Source organism: Diachasma alloeum, unplaced genomic scaffold (assembly GCF_001412515.2).
Source record: "Diachasma alloeum isolate Michigan unplaced genomic scaffold, Dall2.0 Dall_scaffold_78916, whole genome shotgun sequence".
Classification (NCBI taxonomy): domain Eukaryota; kingdom Metazoa; phylum Arthropoda; class Insecta; order Hymenoptera; family Braconidae; genus Diachasma; species Diachasma alloeum.
The window spans coordinates 29,553-48,889 of NW_021683651.1; the positions used below are offsets into that span (position 1 = coordinate 29,553).

General features: G+C 36.9%; 1 protein-coding gene and 1 non-coding gene across 2 annotated transcripts in view; one reads left to right on the forward strand and one right to left on the reverse strand.

The window, feature by feature from the left end:
* The window catches only part of LOC107047949 (neurexin-3b), a gene marked incomplete at its 3' end in the record, with an annotated part of 300,303 nt that overhangs the window by 8,355 nt on the left and 272,611 nt on the right, over positions 1-19,337 (reverse strand). Inside the window, exons 11-14 of the mRNA XM_015270882.1 lie at positions 17,929-18,121; positions 9,777-9,968; positions 6,408-6,551; positions 3,361-3,578 (exon numbers count right to left, since the gene is read on the reverse strand). Coding sequence (XP_015126368.1) covers positions 3,361-3,578; positions 6,408-6,551; positions 9,777-9,968; positions 17,929-18,121 — 747 coding nt within the window. The remainder of the gene's footprint in view (positions 1-3,360; positions 3,579-6,407; positions 6,552-9,776; positions 9,969-17,928; positions 18,122-19,337) is intronic.
* Trnas-cga lies at positions 9,520-9,601 on the forward strand. The gene has a single exon. It is a non-coding gene; the product is annotated as a tRNA-Ser (tRNA).

The following is a 19,337-nucleotide window of genomic DNA, read 5'->3' on the forward strand; positions in this document are numbered from 1 at the left end:
ATATTCATGTAATTAAGTAATGTTTAATTGAGCCTGGCCAACGACTGGCAACCAACGCTGGGCCGAGATGGGCGCCCAGACCTGGCCCGATGTTATCATTCCAGGTTTCAACCAAGTCCGGCGCGGTCCCGGTTGAGGAACGGGTCCCGAAGTTCGGCAGGCCGGCCACCGGGCTTGGGCCAAGCTCGGCCCATTCGTTTTTTCGTACGTGGGTTACCATTCAACCCTCAGAATATCAGTCTTATGATTTTTCCGCCCCTTTCCAAAATTGCGATTTGACCCTTACAATTTTACTCTTCAGATTTTACCCTTATGATTCCACCCCTATGATTCCATTCTCATCATCTCACCCTTACGACTTAACCCTTACAGTTACACCAACGGCTGGAGCCCAATGACCAAGCTCCGGGCCACCGCTGGCTGAGGCTTGGTTATCGAGCTCCGGCATGCCAATGTCCGGCCAAGGCTGGGCCAGATCTGTCAACCAAGGCTCGGTTACCCGCCCTTCTCCCGAGACTCAAGCCCTGGTCCCCAGGGATGGCCGAACCTCGGTCCAAGCCTGGGTGCCCAGACTTGGCAAGCCCAGGCTTGTGCCAGGCTTGGCCCGTTTCTCCAACACTGGCATTTCGTACGTGGGGTAGGGCACAAATAATACTAAAAATCATCCTAAAAAATGTTCATTATTTTGTTCATTATTTTGTTTTTTTTATATCATATGAATGTAATTAAGTAATGTTTAATTGAGCCTGGCCAGCGACTGGCAATCAACGCTCGGCCGAGATCGGCGCCCAAACCTGGCCCGATGTTATCATCCCAGGTTTCAACCAAGTCCGGCGCGGCCCCGGTTGAGGAACGGGCCCCGAAGTTCGGCAGCCCGGCCACCGGGCTTGGACCAAGCTCGGTCCGTTCTTTTTTTCCTACCTGGGCAATCCGCTGAAGTTTTGAACAGCCGTAGCTCAGTCGATGTTTATTTCATGGTAAAGTATGTTTTTCTTGTCGTTATAAAAAAAAGAATCTTGAAAACTCTTGTTTTTTTGGAAGAAATAGTATCTTATGTCATTAGGCGATAAAAGTATTATCTGGCGAATGTGGCTTTATAGTCCGAGCCGAAGGCGAGGTCAGCTAATGGTGGTGAAAACATTATCATCATCTACAAACATAGCTATAATTTTCCGTCAAGTTATCTAAGCTAACCCCAGGCCAGGCCTAGAGCAGCTCTTTGTGCACGTGGCTACATAATTATTATCCTTATCTATAATTAATTAATCAATCGATTCTGAACTCATAAATCCATCGGACCCATCATTCATTCAAGTTTAGGAAGTTTAATTAGGATATCAACAAAATAACAAAATAACACTAACACAAGTTGAATTTTTATACCCGAAAAAAATGTATCATCCTAAGAAGTTGCGGGTAGCCCAGTGAATAGCGCGCTTGTGTACGGATCAGAAGGACCCTGGATCGAACCCCAGCAGAGGAGCAAATTTTTAAACGCTTGATTCCATTGTATTTCAATTTCCAGGTGCGTGGTAATAATCCAGGACGAATAATTAATAGAAACTAATGATGATAATAATTTTTTTCCAATCCATTGTTAATTAACCAACAATCACAATCACCAACAACGCTTAGCAACAGTGATGTACGGTCCGACCGCACTCTCTTTCATAGGTTACTCTAAATTCATAAAAAGGGTTATGAAGCAATAAGAAATTGTTTATACAAATATCTGTAAACAATACTCCAGTTTATTTAGCCGAAGCTCGATTGAGCCTTTAAAATTTGGTAATTCAAGGCTTGAATTAAGCCTTGGCACCGAGCCTCGTTCAAGCCTTGCGGACTAAGCCTGAAACGAGGTTATCATTTTAGGGCTGAAGGAGGATTGACCCAAGGCTGAGCCCCAGCCCTGATTGAGCATTTCCGAGCCTTGGTCCAGGGCTTGATGAGCCCTGTTTCTATCGTCAATTCTTACCTGGGAGATAATACTTTCATCGCCGTATGGCATACAATATTTTATGTCGTTGGGCCCGAAAACCGCGATCTAACCGAGCGAAGCGAGGTTAGAATCGCGGTTTTGTCGGGCCCAACGACATAAAATATCGTATGCCACACGGCTATAAAAGTATTATCGCCTGGTGACATAATATACTATTATGTCATTGGGGTCGAACACCGCGATCTAATCGAGCGAAGCGAGGTTAGAATCGCGGTTTATCGGGCCTGATGACATAAATGGATTTTTATTATAAAAAATGAACAAAACTATTTAAAAAATCGGATAGTGCATGCAAGAGGATCTTTTCTCCTCCCTCTCAACCAAATTGATGTACGATCGTCTCTTTCTTTTTCGATATTCGTTTATCTTATCGTTTCTAGTCCGCGGACGTGTAATTCCTTTTTGTATCTCTTTTTTGCCCCAAAATCTTTAATAAACAGTTATTTATTTATTAAATGTACCTATTTTTTACAATATTTACTTTTTCAGATCAATTTTGACGTGGATACGTATATGGTTTCAATATGGAGGGTCATTTTGGGTAACGGTCCTTCTGTGGAACGCCATCTATCGGAATTCTAGAGAATTCTAGACATTTCGAGGTAATTTGAGAAGTTTCTTGAAATTTCGAAAAAATTCAAGTTTCTAGGAAATTCGAGAAAGAAGGAAAGACCATGGATACCGCTGTATCGAACATACAGCCACCTGCAATTTTTTTTTACATAACTAACCATCTTTCCTCAACAATAAAGCCCTTCTAAAATTTTTCGATTAAATGCATAACTTTTGAGATATAAATATTCAAAAGCATGTTTATTTGCCATTCACTGGAATTTTACAATTGTTATAACTTTAACCAAAAAAATTGGGCTGTTAACAGTATCTCTGGTTCTCCTTCTGTGATATATGCAATTTTCCCAGAAATTTTTTTTTTTCGCCTGTTGAAATAGCGTGGAATGCCCCATATATGAGTTGAATGGGACCAATGTCTCAGTAACAATCAATTATTAAGGCGAAAAGGATCATTCCTCACCCAATCTAAAATCCCATCTTCGACAATCCCCAACCCTCATACATTCTCATGTTTTTCCCTACATTCAATTTTATTCTGAGTCTCTGGATAGAAGGTACAAAGTGCTGATTCATAAGTTACGAGGCGAATATACTTGAGCAAATGCCCTTGCCAAGTCTTCGTGTTTTTAACCTCGCTCCTTCTTTCACATAACCCCAACCATTTTATCCACATCATTTGACTAAGTGCGAGACTTTAGATGTCTTGTTTCCATCGCTCTTTTTATGTTCCCTTATCTCTGAATGTTTCCTTCTAAACCGAGAGAAGTATGTATTTGCTGTCAGCTCACCTTTTCTCGACCACCGATGTGTACTCGCACCCTCGCTATACCCTGTTCCAGTGATATTTGCAATCGATCGGAACTGTTCTCGAGACTTGTTGCTAATAGTAAACCCTTGGGCTTTGTTGTCTTGAATCTCATGGAGATCTCTTCGGCCTGGGTTCTCGAGTCTTCTGGCATCAGTGCTGTCAGCTGTTGGCTTCCGTTGAGGTGAAGAATCGATGCGTCTTCATAAAATAAAGAAAAATTCTTTTTTACAGGAAGTATCCGAGTGGAAATTTCACTCAGGTTGTCTGGATCTAAATTAGTTTTAGATCCAATACTGGTTCGGATTTTCTGAGCAGATCTCTCGGGTAAGGGTCTAGTCAGTTTCTGAACAGAAACTGAAGAAGAAGTTGCATCTGATCTTTTTCACACGCAACTTCTCCGAAATCTAGTTTTCAAATTTAATTTTCAAATTTCTATCAAAAGTTCTATCGAAATTCGTTCAACGTCGGTTGTTGCTATTATTTACCATTCAATTTCATTATTCACAATTTCTTGTTCATAGTTGAGATTAAAAAAATTATTCTTTCATCGAAGGCACACATGACTAAATAAAAATTCTACTTCAAGGCAGTTCCAAATCTTGTTTTCATTGCATGTAAGCTTATTTTTTGAATGATGAGGACCGATCCTGAAAATTGATCAGGCACTGCACGTATGAAAAAATCGTATAGAAATTTTCTATACGGATTGCGTACAGAAATTCTATAGGATTTTCATATACGATATTCGGATATTTCTATACAAATATTTTCTATACGAATTATTTCTATACATAAATTTTTACATAAATTTTTGTTTTCATATACGAAAGATGTCTAAACGCTCCAGAGAAAAATGTAGAGAAATGTCGCAACTCCATAAGAAATGTTTCTATACATATGGCAGTGGGTCGTATAGGATCAAACCTATAGAAATCGTATAGAAATAATTTGTATAAAAAATATCCGTATAGAAATATTCGAATATCATACGAAAATCATAGAGAAATTCTATACGCAATCGGTATAGTAAATTTCTATACGATTTTTTCATACGTATGCTGACACAGATTGGATCCAGGTACTGACCAGATCGATTTTTATCGTAGACTGGTCAGGGAGATCGGATCCAGGGATTCAGTACTGAACAAATAAACCGGATCCTGATACTGGCTGATTTGAATTTCCACTCGGGTATTGCATATTTTGTACAGTAGTTCGATTGTACCTGATAATAAATTGATAATTTCTCTCTGAATGGATGAAATTTTTAGCAATAGTGATTTTTACAATGATATTGAACATTTCCATTTTTTCTTTTTGACACATAACTCTATTATATATTCTGTAAAATTTTCGGTCGTATTATTTTTTCATTCTATGTATCATTTATGTATTGGAGTTTCCGTAATTTAAAGGTTTTACTCTGACTTTTTCCATTTGAATTGAATGTTTTTGTAAATTCTACGAAATTTTTTTTTAAAATATTTTTTAACCGTGAATTTGATGAAAATAATGGTCATTATTTGGCGACGCCATTTTAAAAGAAAAAATCGGAGAATAAAGCTTAAAACGGTAATTTCATCGGGTTCACCATTATTTTTTAATTCCATAGTTTTTCCAAAAATTCCGACAGTTTGTCGTTAAAATCCTATTGCAAAATTACTCGCTCATATATCCTTCGACGGCCTTTTGATAATAATTCGAGAATTAGTTATCCATCATTTTGGTGTCAATTTATTTCAATAACCATGTTGAAAAGTATTGAGGATATGCATATGAAGTGTGATTGAATCGTTGTATGTTCATTTAAAAATGAATAATAGTCATTCGGACAAAACTTTCAAATGCTCGGTTTAAATGAAAATTTAGTCTCGCTGATGAATGATCCATGAGCGAATGATCGGAAATTTTTTGTAATTTTACAAAGGAATGGACTGCATTATAAAACAAAGTGAACAGGCTAGAAATTAAGTTTCCAGATATATTCTTGAATTTTCACCATGAAAGTGATGGTGAAGGAAAAAATGGTCATTATTTTTCACAAATTTAGGAAATTTCCGATTTTTTTTTACTTATAAAATTTCTGATTAATAAATTTTTTACTTTTTTCAAACATTTCTTTTCTGTATTGTATAAAATTGAAATTTTTCTTGTGGAATCGTCACGAGGAATCATTTCAACGATTGTGGAATTGTTTTGAGGAATCGAAAATATGTGAAGCTCTATTCACTGAAGCGCCTAATTTTCCATACATAAATGATACATATAACATAAAAGGACCGGAAATTTTCAGGACGGATTCGCTTACGATATTACGTAGAAAAGCCCAAATATAAGAGAAAAATCTGAGAGGCTACTCACTTCATAATTGAATGACACCATGATTTCGAAATGAAGTAAATTTCGGGTGATTTCGGAAAAAATGAGTTTGGTTATTACGGGCGTCACGGGAGATGTCATGATTTCGAATGATTTCATTAATTAGAGATCAGTGATTTTAGAAAAATAAAGTTAACAAATAATAGAGGTGGGGCAAAACGGGTTGTGGTAAATCATGAAAATCAAAACTGGCAAATAATAACGAATTCGTTTGATTCCACTCTGCCAATCTTGAGCTAATGACGATGAAAAGCGGTCCATTTTTCCATCTTACTATGGCAGTGAGTACGACATTTCATTATCATCGTTGGCAGCCGTGTTAATTTCAAAATCACGAATTTGCGCGGTTCGCACTACGCTAGTGCGCCGCTGATTTCGGTGATTTCACGTGATTTCGGAATGATCTCATGCCAGAGTGGCGCCGTGATTTCGGGAGTGAGTAGCCCCTCGGAAGAATCTAAAAATTTACTAGTTGGTAAAATTGAAAGGAATTTTTGGAAAGGGCGTCAAAATTTATAAAGCCAAAAATTTGACGAAATAATTCTGAACTAAAATTTGAATTGACATAGTCCATTGAATCCAAGCGGCCATTGAGAGTCCAATCGAACTTCCCTGTAATGTCTATATTTCGAGATATTATTCTCAAACCTTTGCCACACGTGGGCCCGGTGAATGCAGTTGCTGTACAATCGCAATAAAATCTGTTCCAACCCTCGAGACAATGGCCACCGTGCATGCACGGCTGAGACGAACAGTGGGCGGATTGCGCGTGACACGCTGGTCTTACTGCGCCTGAAATCATAAAAGAAGTAAACATGGATTTTTTTTCAGAATAAAAAGAAAATTTATTGCTTAAATTTACGGGGGGCACTGCTAGGCACGATAGTCGTCTAATGCCCGTTGTTAACTTATTATTCTGATGATTTGTGGGCTCTTTAGAGGAGTGAAATGATAATGGTTTTTCATAATGGTTATTGGTATTATAATTTTTTTCCCTTTTATTGCTCTAGAGGTGCATTTTTCCTGCCCGAGGTTAAGAAAGTTTTTATGCAAGAATTTCAACCCCAGCGAAGCATTTCAAATCTACATGTGGAGAAAATATTCACCTAGCTAAAAGACAGAAATATTTTTTCAATAGAAGGCAATATTTTATTTTGATTTTTATGTATTGTATATAAGTTCTAAAATTTTGAAATTGGCACCAATGGTCACCATGCGTCTTATACTATTAAGGGGAGACTACTATGAGTTTTAAAATTCACGGGCTATTGAAATGAAATTTCTCATACATTGAAGATCGATTATATATGTCTAAAAACGGATAATCAGTGAAAAAAAATTACTTGTTTATGTCACACCGTACGATAAGTCAAGTTTAAGGCACGCTGCACTATCGCACGATCCCGAGTGGAAATTGCTTCAGGTCCACCTGAAGTATGATTAGAACTTGATCCAGTTTTTGTAAGATTTGATTGGTCAGGTGATTTCTGATGAGAACTTGACCAAGTTTTGATCTAGTGGATCGGATTCCCAAAACTACCGGCGAGTTCAGATCAAGTTCTGGTCAGGTAGGTGTGATCAGGTGACGCCTGATGAGAAGCTGACTAAATTTTGATCCAGTCGATCGGATCCCAAAAACTTCAGACGGGCTCAGATGTAGTTCTGATCAGGTAGGCATGATCTCAGTCTGAGGTCAGGTTGCCTAAACCCAATTTGATCCGATTCGGATTTGATGCAATTGATTTTACTTGATCTTATTTTGAACAAACCTTTTCCGAGGATCAAATTTTTAATTAATTAAAATTTTTTAGTAATTTTTAATTAATTAATTGTGAGGCGAGGGGGAGGGGTGGCTCAATAACTACATATAGTCGAAGTGTCACACTCACAAGCAAATTATCTTGATTAGAAAAAAACTTATCAAGCTCCCATTTGTTATGATTAGTGTTATGATTATCAGGATTATTATCCATTAATGAAATGGATAAAATTTTAACTAAATAAATTTTCTTTCTCTGAATATACGCGTAAATCGGTGAGATCATAAATAATCTCAAAGTCAACAAATACCCAGATACAGATCATATTATAGGCAAAACGGAGTCCCCTTAATAACAATAGCGCGATAGTCTAGTGGGGATTAGTAATCGTAGGTTCCCCGGTTCGATCCTCACCATCGGAAAAAATACGAAAGTTTTTTCAACGGTAATTACGGTAGGGATTCATTAGGAGAGGCCATCTAACGTGAAAAAATTGAAATTATCTTTTGTTTTGAATTAGTTATCACTAATAATTATTATTGATTCCGGCAGACAGGTCATCAGGTTTGAATACGTTAGCTTGATCATATCTGGAACTGTTAGGCCTGATCAAGTCTTGATTAAAAACCGCGTTACATGACTGATCAGGACTTGATCCAGTCATCAGATCATTTTCTGATCAATCGTCAGGCCTGACCTGATCCAGTCCTGACTTGGACCTGACCAAATTTTCCACTCGGGATGTAACAAAATAGTATAGACCACTCGGGCATAANACGTCAAAAAATTGAAATTATCTTTTGTTTTGAATTAGTTATCACTAATAATTATTATTGATTCCGGCAGACAGGTCATCAGGTTTGAATACGTTAGCTTGATCATATCTGGAACTGTTAGGCCTGATCAAGTCTTGATTAAAAACCGCGTTACATGACTGATCAGGACTTGATCCAGTCATCAGATCATTTTCTGATCAATCGTCAGGCCTGACCTGATCCAGTCCTGACTTGGACCTGACCAAATTTTCCACTCGGGATGTAACAAAATAGTATAGACCACTCGGGCATAAATTTCGTTTTCAATGAATGTTAGTACAGACCTCGCCTTCGGCTCGGCCTGTAAACTTCACATTCGTCGGAAACGAAATTCATGCCCTTGTGGTCTAATATACTATTTTCGTTCGTTTACCCCGCAAACGCTTGAAGTGTTCAAAATAATTCAGGGCCTCCAATTTTTGAGCTACAAAGATGTTTTTTTTTCAAAATTTTCGAAAAAATGTGTGCAATAACAATTACGAATTAGATTTTTGAAATTCACCTGCTCCACAGCTAATTTCGTTATTTTTTTAATAAAAAATTGTACCACTCATGTCAAATAACACGAAAAATATTTCTGAAAGAATCGAGAATATATTTTTAACATTTTAAGAATAATTTTTCTGCCGTAGAATTTATTTCCGATCTGAATCTTCAAAATTCAAGTTATGTTTATACTACTTTAAGTGAGAGACGAAATATGAATTTTCGATAGAACGCTGTCTAGCGGTTCATTCAGTCTTTACTTATGGATTTATTTTATTTATTTATTTATTGAACATGCATTCATGAATTCAACAGCCGAAGCCGATAATGGGCTTTAATATGGCTAAAGTAGAGTGTAGTAACGATGGGTACACAATAAACAATACGTGATTGTAAAGTATAAGGTCACCTTGTCCACGATATTGATTAATAACTTGATTAACAAACTGTTAAAAAAAATTTATTGAAGTTTTCGTCTCCAAATAACCTCCCGAGCTACCCTCAAAATATCTAAGTTCAGTAGTGTGACACTCTGTATAGCAATATTTTTTTCAATAAAAAAATTTATTTCATTTTGCAATAGAAAAAAATGAACAAAAAAATTTCAAATCTAGTAAATGACCTGAGATAGTCACGAAATCAATAGGTTGAATACTGCTTCCTTCTAAATACGTTAACTGGCGCTCGAGATTCTCAGTTGCTGCGGTGTCCGAGTGGTTAAGGAGTCAGACTCGAAATCTGATGGGCTTTGCCCGCACAGGTTCGAATCCTGTCCGCAGCGAAAATTTTTTTTATTCTCTTAAAAAATCAAATAGCCCTCACAATTCGCCAAATTGACATTATAAATCATGAGTTATGTATTTTGACGGTGTAATGGAGGATCCACTCATGAATATTCACAGGGAATTTTGTGGGAAGACCCGAGAGGTTAGGCACAGTGATGGAGATTTTCTCACCAGAGTCTTGTTGTTGGGCATAGCCGGCGATGTCAACGGGTTGTCCATTGATAACAAGATCTCGCATGCAACCGACGTAACCTTGCCTCAGGGCACCACTCCAAAGGGTGGGCGGTACTGTCAGAGGTGCAAAGGGCACACCAACACCACCGATGTAGAGCAAACCGTCGAGGTCGAGTTGCGTTGAATCACCTGAAATAGCAAAGGAGATTATATATTTTAATGAGAATAGGTGATGATCTCATCTCACTTATGATACTAACAAGAATTTTGATGAAATTGGAGGATAGAATCATCGTCCTAATCTCAAGATTTTTATCCAGATTTTTTTTTTAATCTGCAGTAGAAATGTGTATTTTGCTAAGATCGAGTCTAAAACAAGTCAAGAATAAACCCTCAGAGGCGAAAATGATCAGTAAAATGACGATGTGTGGCTTTTTAGAAAAAATATTTTTGGATGAATTGCTCTATACCAGGATGTATTAAATCGATTGACACCAAATTTTATACACAAGTGTGATTCAATAATACTAATTGGTAACCACAATCTCAGATGTTTATTCCAAGTTTTACGCATATTATGGAACGCCAAATCAACTCTCAATTGAAAAAATTAGAAAAAGGCGAATATCTCGAAAATTTTGATGAATGGGTATTCATATTTTGATTGATCTTGATAGAAAGTAGCAAGACGATTATTATGAAAAAAAAAAAAAAATCGGACCAGTAGTTTGGGAGACATTGAACAGAACAGTTTTTTTTACAAAAAGTTAAATATCGTCAAAGCCACTTGTTCGATTTCGTCGACCCATAATTCCATCCTGTATTATCACAAGAGCTACAAGCTCACCAAGTGTCAATATTGTAGCTAAATTTTTCGGGAGTTATCGTGCCCAGAACGATTTTTTCATAAAAATGAAAAATGCCGATTATCACCAAACTGCACTGATAGGAAGAATTAGTTATTGTTAACGAATGGATTTGGTTGGAGACGAGGGTCTATTCGGTCTCACCAAATGTTGATTCGTTAATAGTTAACAAATGCACATTTGAGGAGCCTTGTTCGGCTCGATTTGCACTTTCCAAGTGAACCATTCGTTAACTATCAACAAATATTCATTTGGTCATATTCAACTCTACCATTCGTTAATAGTTAACGAATCTCGTCTGGAATAAATGAATCAGTTTATCAGTGTGTTCCTGTTGCGTCGCAACGGAATGTTAAAAACTCAATCTATAAGTCATTCATCGGTAACTTGAAAATATCACTTGAAGACATTAATTATAACGAATTCCATGCGTCTGTAACAGTCGATTCCACTGTTTATGCAAATTGTAATATTTGAGTATTTCCCGTGTTCAACTTAAAGATGAAACTATCTTTTATTCTATCCGCTGTGCACCAAAGGTCGACAGTTGAAAGCACCCCTGCAAGGAGCCTTATGCCTGAAACCAACCCAAAAGGTGTATCAGCGGTCAGTCTGGAAACAGCCAATATTGAACTTATTCAATTTTTTGAATCAATTCTCCCCTGCGAAATACTCAAGTGAATCTAATCATATCTTTCTTGTATCTGAAGAAATTTTAGATTTTTAGTTTCAACTTTTGTCCTTTTTCTGTGAAGATTTATAAAAGTCTTCTGAAAAATTCGCACACACATCCGGACATACATACACACATTTTCTAAAAACATCATATCTTCACATTTCATGACATTCATATCCATCCATATCAATTCATATCAATCCTGAAACTGCATTCATATCAATCACAAATTCCATGTATCCATCAATTAGTCAACCCCATTAATTTAGTCAAATAAATTAGTAAAAAAATATTCAAAGAACGGAGATTCATTTGGTCGATGTCCCCACAAGTGTTTCATCGAGTTAGTGGGAGAAAAGATTTTCTATTTGAAGTATTCCACGTCAAATAGGTCAACCCCTGACCGTCGCCCTTTGGAAAGTGAACGATGAAATTTTAAACGGGTGAGAGTGGCTCAAAAAACTGTTTAAAATCCTATGCGATTTCGGGAAGAATTCCGGACCTTTCCGACTTGTTGCCTGGGGTATTAGGAAACCCTCGCCGAATACCGAGTTCACCCGAGAGGTATTAATTCGCCTCCCAAATTTCAGTCAGTTATTCGTCACCAGTCGAACATATCAAGTGCGTGAAAATCATCTGTGTAAATCATCATTGTAAAATCACCGGAAAATTCATCTTCTCAATCATCGAGTCATTTAACTTTTGGAAACTTTATCCGAATATTTAATAGTCACGTCATCGAATGTCATCTTTGTTTTTGTTTGTTTATTGGACAATTATCTCTGTACCTTCACCGAAATTCAACGCGTGTGAGATAGACATTCAACAGAACAGTGATCGTGAATTGAGAAATTCATCGGTTATTTTGTTTGCGATATCAACGTGCACAGTATTTTAGTGAATAAAGTGACTGGGCTCAGGCCTAATTCCGGAGTTCTTATTCCTAAAACCTGCACTTAATTTCCCTCTACGACCATCCTGAAATTCACCGAAACTGACCATAATTTTAACGAACTGTCTCCTGATTTTTTTTTTCAATTTTTCTGTAGCCTGTATGCAAGATATGATTTTTTCGCGATTTCTGGTTTTTTTCCCCATAACTCGTGTTCCAATGGACCGATTTCAATTTATCAAGCGTCAAAATGTTTCTTTTTTCGCCATCTTTGAGAATATATCGGATGATTTTTTTCAAATCCTGCATGATGACAATGATGAAGTTTCAGAAAAAAAATTGAAAACCTTGAATTTTTCCAATTTCGTCACGTTTAAATTTCGTAATTTTTCTGTCTTCTATTCTCACTATCAATACAAGTATTTTGAGTCATACCGGACGTTGGCCAAAGTCCTAGATTCATTCTATTTCTAATTTTTCTGCTTAAAATTTCCTGTTTTTGTTGGAAATTTTTTATGAATTCTCCGGGACTCTTTTCAAAAATATAATTAACATTATCGCAATGACCTTCGATGAGCGACAGTCGCCCAAGCAACGCACTGTTTAGTCTGGCTGTAGCGTCTACTCCGGTTAGTAGTTGGATGTCTAGCCCCACCTCCTTGTGTCGAACGGCTGCCGTCAGGCGTGAATGTAGAGACCTGTTGTACTCATCTAGTCAGTGTGACAGATGGGAACGATAGGACCCTGCAATATCGGCCAGATGTACGACTGGGATTTTCCATGGTTTCCCTTGCAGTCCTAGCTCGGAAGGGGTGTACGAAAAATTCCTTCAAGATCTTCGTCTATCTTAACCTTCGATCACTCGCTCAATGAGCGCGGCGCTGCTCGTTTTTTCATTTATTTGACTGAAGAGGCGGATCATTCATACAAGACGGTGCCTTTTCAGGATAAATAGTATATTTCGATATGATTGCGAGAAAGTGTTTTTGGGGTCGTGGGAAGTTTATAGCACGAGCCTAAGGCGAGCGATATAATCCCACGAGTCTAAAAACACTTTTCTCGCGAGTATCGAACCCTATTTTTCATCACAATGTGTGAGAAGTGGGGTTTTGCGCACGCGGAGCGTGCGTAAAATGTCACTTTACACACAGCGTGATAAAAAAAAATCTTTTATGAAGGAAGCTTTATCTAGAAATATTTCGTCATATCAGTATTATTATTTCATTTAAGAATTCATTTTTGGTCTGTGATTATTGAGTAACCGAAACGACAAACTACTATCCCTCGTTTCATATAAAACGAGCATTTGCCGGGAGCAAAATACGTATGGGACCATCGAATAACGAAGTGCTATAGAAATTACATCTCTTTCTTGCACAAAGAATATAGTATATTGTGTTACAAGTGCGTAAAGAACCACTTTTTCGCACGCCCGCGTAACACATCCTATTTTTTGTGATACCTGTTGAGTTCACTGTTTGGAACAGTAGTGGGGGTAAAGTGGTTGTTTTTGTGCACCAAGTGCGTCAAGTTCACTTTACACACGACCTTGAACGACCTTAAGGTCGTGTGTAAAGTGAAGTTGACGCACACTAAACGGTTTCGAAAAGTGAACTTTTCAAGCAGGTATCACAAACAAATTTTTTTTGAAAAGACTAAATCTATTTTTGCAATAAAAATGTTTAATCTTGGCGCACGACTTGCATGTTTGCAACAAAAAATACTTTTTGGATCATTTTAACAAACAAGTTTTTTTGGTACAAGTAAGACTTGTTTGAGAACTCTGCTATGTTCTCTCAGTGTACACACAGAACAAAGTTCAGATAAAAATGGTTATCCAATCTAGGTAAACGAAGAGCGAACTGGGATTTTAGGAATTTTCATTTCAAATCAAGGAAAAAATGTGAGATGAAGTATAAATTTTGCTTTGTGTAACGCAATTTTTCACAAACGAACGGTAAAATCGGTAATTTTTTTTCCCAGTGTATATCTTCGTTAATCAGTCGTATTAAATTTTCACCTAATTGACAGTTATTGCAGAGAATGGAATTGAAGATAGTTTTTTCATGCATAATTGAATCCATTTGAAGCATCATATTCAAAGAAATCAGAAAACAGATTTAAAAAAAAAGAAAATGGCAAATGGCATGAATGCAACCAACAGATATAGCTATTGTTATCATCTTCGAACTCTGACAAAGTGCCGTGGGAACCAATATTTCAAGCTATGATTGAATCAATTTGGAGCATCATATGCAAAAATATTCACAAAAATTATTCTACAAATTGAAACAACGAATATTGCTATTGCCTTCCCATTCGATTTCGATCAAAGGGGCATCTAAAAAATTTTATTAAGCCATCATTGAATAAATTTGAAACATTTTCGTTCAGTTATCGTCGGGCAACCGATTTTTAAAGAAATTCCAAAAAACGATATATGAATTGTGTCAATCAATGTGCACGGAGAGAAAAATTCAACAAAAATTACCAGAAAAAAACGTAAAAATTACGGTTCGAAACGTAATCCGCGAGCGAAGTAAAATTCAATAAAAAGTGTGAGTCGGAACTGAAATTGTTTTGAATCGCCATGTAAATCCTACTACTTGTTCCGTAAAAATTAACCACCCATTTGATGATTCATCGCCGTGAGGACAACAAGTTGTTCCATAATTTTTCCCCAACGATTGAGCAATTTGACGGAACGGAACGTAGAAATAACTCACCAACTCCATAAAAACTGTTGAACGTTCAAGAATTGTTGATTTTGGAGGCATAAGTCGGGAAGTGTCTGCAAGATTTTACTTCTTCGGGAAAAATTGCGTGACAATTTCATACTTTGTTCGGTGATGAACCTGAAAATTTACTGAACGTTTCGGATTTCTTCTCTTCCATTCTTATAAAAATTGCCAGAAAACGATTCCCCATTGTGGATTACGTGAATTGTTCCGTCATTTTTACTGAATATTTTTCTCCGTGTGCTAGCACACATTTAGCTTCTAAAATACTCAGATCATTAACAATCGTGAAAGTTACGGAAAGTGCCACTTCATGCACAAAAATCTGTAAACGAAAAGGAACTTTTGCAAGTACGTGTTTCACAAAAACTAATAGGGGTCGCAACCTTCCGTAATATTATATTATATGAGGTTGATTTTCCGCATATTATAGAAAATATATATACCATCCTATGATTGACAATAATTTCAGACACATATCCGGAAAACAAGAACAGCACGGAATAGTTTGATGTGCCTCGACTTCCAAAATTATTTGGCAATGTCAGGAAATCTTTTGGGTTGCCGTAGGGAAGATGTAACTTACGTTCGTACAACGGGTATCGTCAGCACTAGCTACCATCTAAGACAACTCCAAACGGCTGTGCCCTCAACCCTCCCCCCCTGCCCTCACACCAAACGACTCGGTGGAACTTATGCCGCCCTAACAACGTGTTCCGCTGACACGTTCAAAGTTCGATACTAAAGTTTCATCGAATATTATTCGCCGCTGGCAGTATAACTAACCATCAAAAGATGCAGCAGAGCGTCATATAGCTAGTCATTTATTGATTCAATAATCTATTCACGAGTGCAATAAATTTGTCGTGAATTCTACGCTCGGATTAATAATTTTGTACATTCATATGATTAGATTTGAGACGAGACGAGTATTCATGAAAATTTCAGGTAATGTTCCGGGAATAGTTTCAATGAAACTTCCAGATAATATACATAAATGGAGCTATCAGCCAAGATGACATCTTGTTTCGGCATGATTACAATTCCTTTGGCGCCACGATTTAATATATGTTTTCCGTATCATTTTTTCTCAGGATTGCGAGAAAAATAATGAAAAAAAATTCATCTTCATTATTTTTCCTGAATTATGGAGATTTTTCATAGAAGACAGGAGTTTATATAGCATTTCACATCTTGTGACGTCACAGGATATTGTTGCATAGGATTTTGGAGTAGGTAGGAGGGGAACAAGGATAATTCTCAATATTAGTTTACAAGAAAATGCTCTATAAAAAAATGGATGAAATATTTTTGGTCAGCAGTCTATTTTGCCAGGCATATGCAAGACTTGGAAATATTTCATCTTACTTTATGATTCAAAACTGATCAAAACCAGTTTTTACCGATCACACAGTTCAAAATTTTTGTCTGAATTTTTCGTGCCAAATTCCGGAAATTTTTATCGTGTTCCAATTCCACTGAAATTGCAGGAAATCTTGTCATTGAAAATTCGGAATCTCGTGGAAAAATCAAACAGAAGTGTAAATTTCCGTTCATTTTTCCCTGAAAATGAATAGAAAACCAGAAAATTCTGGTAAATATATTCTTGAATTTTCAGGATAGTGACACTGAATGCAATTTAGGGGGAAAAAAATTATGAAATTTCAGATTTCACTGAAAATTCAATACAATTTGACACTGATTATTTTTCCCAATCAAATTTCGACCAATCAGAGCGCAATATTTGAACCGACAGTTTTATTTCGAATATTTTCTCCTAGCTTTTGAATATTTTGCAGTAGTTCTTCATTTTTTTTACCTGAATATTTTGCAGTAGCTCTTCATTTTTTCGGCTCATTTCAGATAGAATCTTATATTTGACAGTCTATGGAAATCGGGTTATTCTATCAACATAATTTGTTCAAATCTTCCCCAATTCACCTTCTGATGTTGTCCACTGCACTCTGTTTGGCCAAAATCCGATTAAGTAAAATAATCCGACAAATACCACTCGAGATTCAAAATTAATCGGGTATTTCCCTCAAGCTCCCCTGTAAACAAACCATCGTGTCAAGTTTTGCAGAGGAATCCCTCGTAGAAACGCTCGGGATTTTTTAATCTGCAAAACTTGACACCCTCATTTGTTTGCAACGAAGCGACTGGGAAATACCCGATAATTTTGAAGCTCTTGGGGTATTACTACTGAATATTCATATTAGATTGCAAATTCAAATAAATTAAGGAATTCTCGTCTTTATGTCCCTTAAAATTCTGGCATTTTACCAAATTTTCAGTGACACCTGAAATTTCATGATTTTTTCCCTCTAAATCACATTCAGTGTCTCTGTCCTGAGAATTGATGGTCAACTGCCCATGAAATTTCATTTTTTTTTCTAACAGTGCAGTCCCTTATTTCAAGCAGATTTGAATTTACAGGGGCAGCTTCAAGTAATTCTGTCGATGCCGAAGAATTGGCAGCACTACCCCTTCACCCTATGTACGGTATATACAGATGTCATATATGAGGGGCTCTCTTCCAAATATAATCCCAAAAAATTGAATTTTAATTATTGGCCTCCCTACGCCCAAAATTCAATTAATACACAAAGAATAGTCAACATACTATAATCCCGAAAAATTGTTCAACCGTGATGATTCGTAACTCCGAAATTGCATAGCAAAAGTGCATATCAATGTGCTATGGACTTTTTTCTGTCATTTCGAATCCATCAAAAGCTTGATCGAAATACAATGTTCGACGTGGGACGGCCCTTTGATTGGCTTTAAATTGAATCGCTTTTTATTTTCTTTGTTTTCCACCATTTTCTTTTTTTTTATTCCATCGTTATCTGCTGTACGAGAGAGCCAGTGTCGCGATATGGTAGGAAAAAAATTGCCGGAGCAGTGATGCGAAGGACTATTGTCCTGGTCATTCTCATTTCATTTACGATCGAGAAGATACTTTGGGGGTAATTACCGGGTGTATTGAAGTCAATGGTCTCGCCGTCCACAGTTACTCGGCCGTTACGATCGACTCTGCGTAATGCGACGTCATGCCAAGTTCCATTGTCCACACGACGTTTGGATGCTCGGACTTTGAGATGACCACTGCCCAGGTCGATATGGAGATAGAGATGGCCGTCGAGGATCTCAAAGGCGAACAAATCCGGCTGCAAGAATTCATATACAAGGGTCAAATGATAGTGTTTAAATTTACAATGCTAGTGTTTTTAGTGATGAATTCACTCGGATGGAAGTCCTTTGATAGCGCTATTCATCATTTTAGATAACTGTGAGTACTCAATATAAAACGGTGGCTGCAGTGTTTTTTTTTTTTTTAATTTTTTATTTTTAACAAGGTTATACCCATCGAGAATGCTATCGATTATTAAATTATCGGTCACGATCCCCAGGCGTTATTCACGGCCTGTAGCCTCTACAATTATCGGCGGAACTCGTAGTGCTTTTTCCGTGGCCTACGGGCGTCGTTGGGGTAAATAAATACTTGTGTCTCGAATTTTTATGTTGCGATATTACGGGAGTTGATGAAAATATCATGGGTTCTTTTTTCTAAAGTGAAAATGTGTGGAAGATCCAGTTGGGCCCTGATGAAGCATGCCCATTCCACCGACACAAATGAAGAAAAACAAATTTTTCCATTTTCTAGCCGATTAGCCCTTTTTAAAAATCTTCGGTCGCGAATTCGTGATTTTTGCTATTCAATGCCATTCATTACATTCATGATTCTATCAAAAGACAAGGACAGAAATCGAATTGATGGGTATTCAAAATTTATTCCAATTGTCAAGTCTGGCTCTAGAAATGACATTATGAACTACCGCCCGATATCTGTGTTATACAACTTCTCCTAGGTCTTCGAGATTTGTGTATGGGGTATTCCATGTGAACTCACTCAGGTCAAAACTCTCACCATCGCCAGTCATATTGCCGATTTTTCCTGTGGTTGTATATGAAAAAATATGATTTCTAAAATTTTTTCAGATTTTTTGAGGCATCCTGTGGACAGCCATGTTTTTTTGCAAGTTTTATCTTTAAATGCCTGTAACTTCCGTAAAAATCAACCGATTTGAGTTTTTTTTTTACAAAATGTGCGTCTTCGAACACACTTTCTATGTAAAAATATGCCAATTTTTTTCAATTCGTTCTTCCATCGATTTCCTCAGAAAAACCTCAAAAAACTTCAAAAAACGAGTCGTTTTCAAAGTTGGACCCTTTTTATATTTTTCAAAAAATTTCAGTGAATAGATTGGACCAAAACAAAATTTTTCACCAAAGGCCAAAGTGGGCATACCTATTTCGTGGCCGTCATTTCCAATTTGAATATATGAATCCGGGATGAAAAATTTCAAAAATTTCAAAATTCTT